A 2,500-nucleotide genomic window follows, 5' to 3' on the forward strand; every position below is an offset into this window, starting at 1 on the left:
CTATTCGTGTAAAATGAAAAGCTGAAATGGCGAGAGGCTGGGCGAGTGTCTTACTTTAGATACGAGGTTTGTGTATGTGTTGCATTGGTGTGTGTGTGTGTGTGTGTGTGTGTGTGTGTGTGTGTGTGCGTCTATGTTTGGGATGTGTATATGTTACATTTGTGTGTGTGTGTATGTTTGAGATGTGTATGTGTTGCATTGGTGTGTGTGTGTGTGTGTGTGTGTGTGTGTGTGTGTGTGTGTATGTATGAGATGTTTATGTGTTACATTTGTGTTTGTGTGTGTCTATGTTTGAATTGTGTATGTGTTACATTTGTGTGTGTGTGTATGTTTGAGATATGTATGTGTGTGAGTCTATGTTTGAGATGTGTTTGTGATGCATTTGTGTATATATGTGTCTCTGTTTGTGTGTGTGTTTGTTCACACGGGAGCAAAAATCCGGCCATAGTCCCTACCTGGCATATGCATCTACACCCACAGACGGCAAAGTATTCCTCGTGTCTTGACTAAAAGAGAGACGGGGGGGGGGGGGGGGGAGGAGAGTGGAAAGGAGTGGGGTAGGAGGAGAGACAGTGGGGGGGGGGGAGAGAACCTATGAATGTAAGGTAGCAAACGTCAGGTGTTTTGTCTGTGATCATGATTATTATTACTATCATTATTATTGCCATGGTTTATTAATATCAACATTCCTATACAGAAGAGGAGTGCAATGTGCAAAAACGTGACATACAGAGATAGACTAATTGATAAAAAGAGCAATTGTTTAGAAATCATAGATTGATAAATCAATTGAGTAACTGACTGACTAACTGATAGAAAAAAGAAAGAAAATACACGATAAATATATATGTAATTACTTTTCATTTTCTTGGAAACTCGACAAACAACCTATTTTGTATCTTATGAGTTGCAGCCTTCTATCCCAAGGTCTGTCGGAAAGTATAATTAGATAAAGACATAACCAAACGTAGCGAAAAACTAACCTTACAGCAATTACTTAGTTTTAATTATGACGTAACACCATGAAACTCTTTTCTTACGGAAACGCAAAAGCTAAGCGAGGTATATCATTTTGAAATTGATTAAAAAATGAGTAAAGGGAGATGTTTCTACTGCACTGACGACCTGAAAACTGAAAAATATCGACTCTGCGCATGCGCCGACCTCGCCCGCGGAAATACAAAAAAAGAAAAAAAATCGCTAATAGGCAATGATGTCACGTGACAATAATAGCACCAATAAGGAAACAATTGATCTAACCGACACATTTATCGACCAATCATAGACATTTGAATGGTTGAGTATAGGTTCTCGTTCGAATTTCAAAATCAGTATAGAGATGGAAACCGAGTGCACAGGTTGTAGGTGCATACTATGGGGCTTTGTTAAGTTATTTCATAAAGATGACAGTTCAACACTCAACCTCTTACGAGACGACCCGTGACCCAGCCCCTCACACGCCTCCAATTAAGGTAAGTAATGCGCTCATTCTGCCACACAGAGGATTGAAAAAAGAAAGGGGGTGAAGCCCCCCCCCCCCCCTTGACTAGGCTAGGTTAGGTTAAGTCCATCGGTTAGGATTTATTGCATACGAATATGGCGAAAACTGTTCGTGGCAAATACATATCTGCCACGAAGTAACTTGAAAAAGAGGGGTGGGGTCCAGTCCCCCCCTTTGGCTAGGGATAACCTAAAAATAAGGCTAGGTCTATGGGTTATAATGGCGATGATACTACTTCAATTACTACTACTAATGATGATAATCAGGGTAATAAAAATAATGCCAAAAACTTACCCTGCAACATTTACCACCTGTGACTGTTGCCGGAATTTTGCAGTGGGTGTATACTTGTGTATTGGATTAGGTGTGTGAGTGTGTGTGTGTGTATGCGTGTGTGTGTGTGTGTGCGTGTGTGTGTGTGTCTGCGTGTGTGTGTGTGTGCGTGTGTGTGTGTGTCTGCGTGTGTGTGTGTGTGCGTGTGCGTGTGTGTGTTTGTGTGTGTGTGTGCGCGCGCGAGCGTGTGTGTGTATGTATGTGTGTGAGTGCGTGCGTGTGTGTATGTGTGTGTCTGCGTGTGTATGTGTTTGTATGTGTGTATGTGCGTGTGTGAGCGTGTCTACAAGGCAACAACCACAAACAACAAACAGTCTTTAATCCACATCTCCCAAGATCTCTCTCCGAACCACACTTCCATATCTCACCTCCCATCAGAGGAGCTGCATTACTCGGATGGTCGTGAATCGCGTGATACGTCTTGCCGGACGCCAGCCACTCTCTCACGGCCGCCGCGTCTCGCTCTAGGACGAAGCTGCACGCCCGAGTGGGGAAAGGAGAGAAGAAAATGAGATGGAATAAAAAGGGAGAAGAATAGGGAAGCTCTGTTGTTATTCTTACTGTTTTTGGGATTTTTTTTATTTCTTGTATGCGTGGTTTCGTTGTTGGCTTTTTTGTTTGTAGTGTTTAGGATTTATGTTCTGTAAGTGTGTACGTTTGTTATAT

General features: G+C 42.3%; 1 protein-coding gene across 1 annotated transcript in view; it reads right to left on the reverse strand.

Annotated features, from left to right (window-relative positions):
- Nucleotides 1-2,500, reverse strand: part of LOC147472369 (uncharacterized) — an 8,632-nt gene that overhangs the window by 869 nt on the left and 5,263 nt on the right. Inside the window, exon 7 of the mRNA XM_086545429.1 lies at nt 2,203-2,309. Within this exon, the coding sequence (XP_086401555.1) occupies nt 2,203-2,309 (107 nt within the window). The remainder of the gene's footprint in view (nt 1-2,202; nt 2,310-2,500) is intronic.

Source organism: Penaeus japonicus, unplaced genomic scaffold (genome assembly GCF_977035675.1).
Source record: "Penaeus japonicus unplaced genomic scaffold, GWHDUDI00000001_assembly GWHDUDI00000002, whole genome shotgun sequence".
Lineage (NCBI taxonomy): Eukaryota > Metazoa > Arthropoda > Malacostraca > Decapoda > Penaeidae > Penaeus > Penaeus japonicus.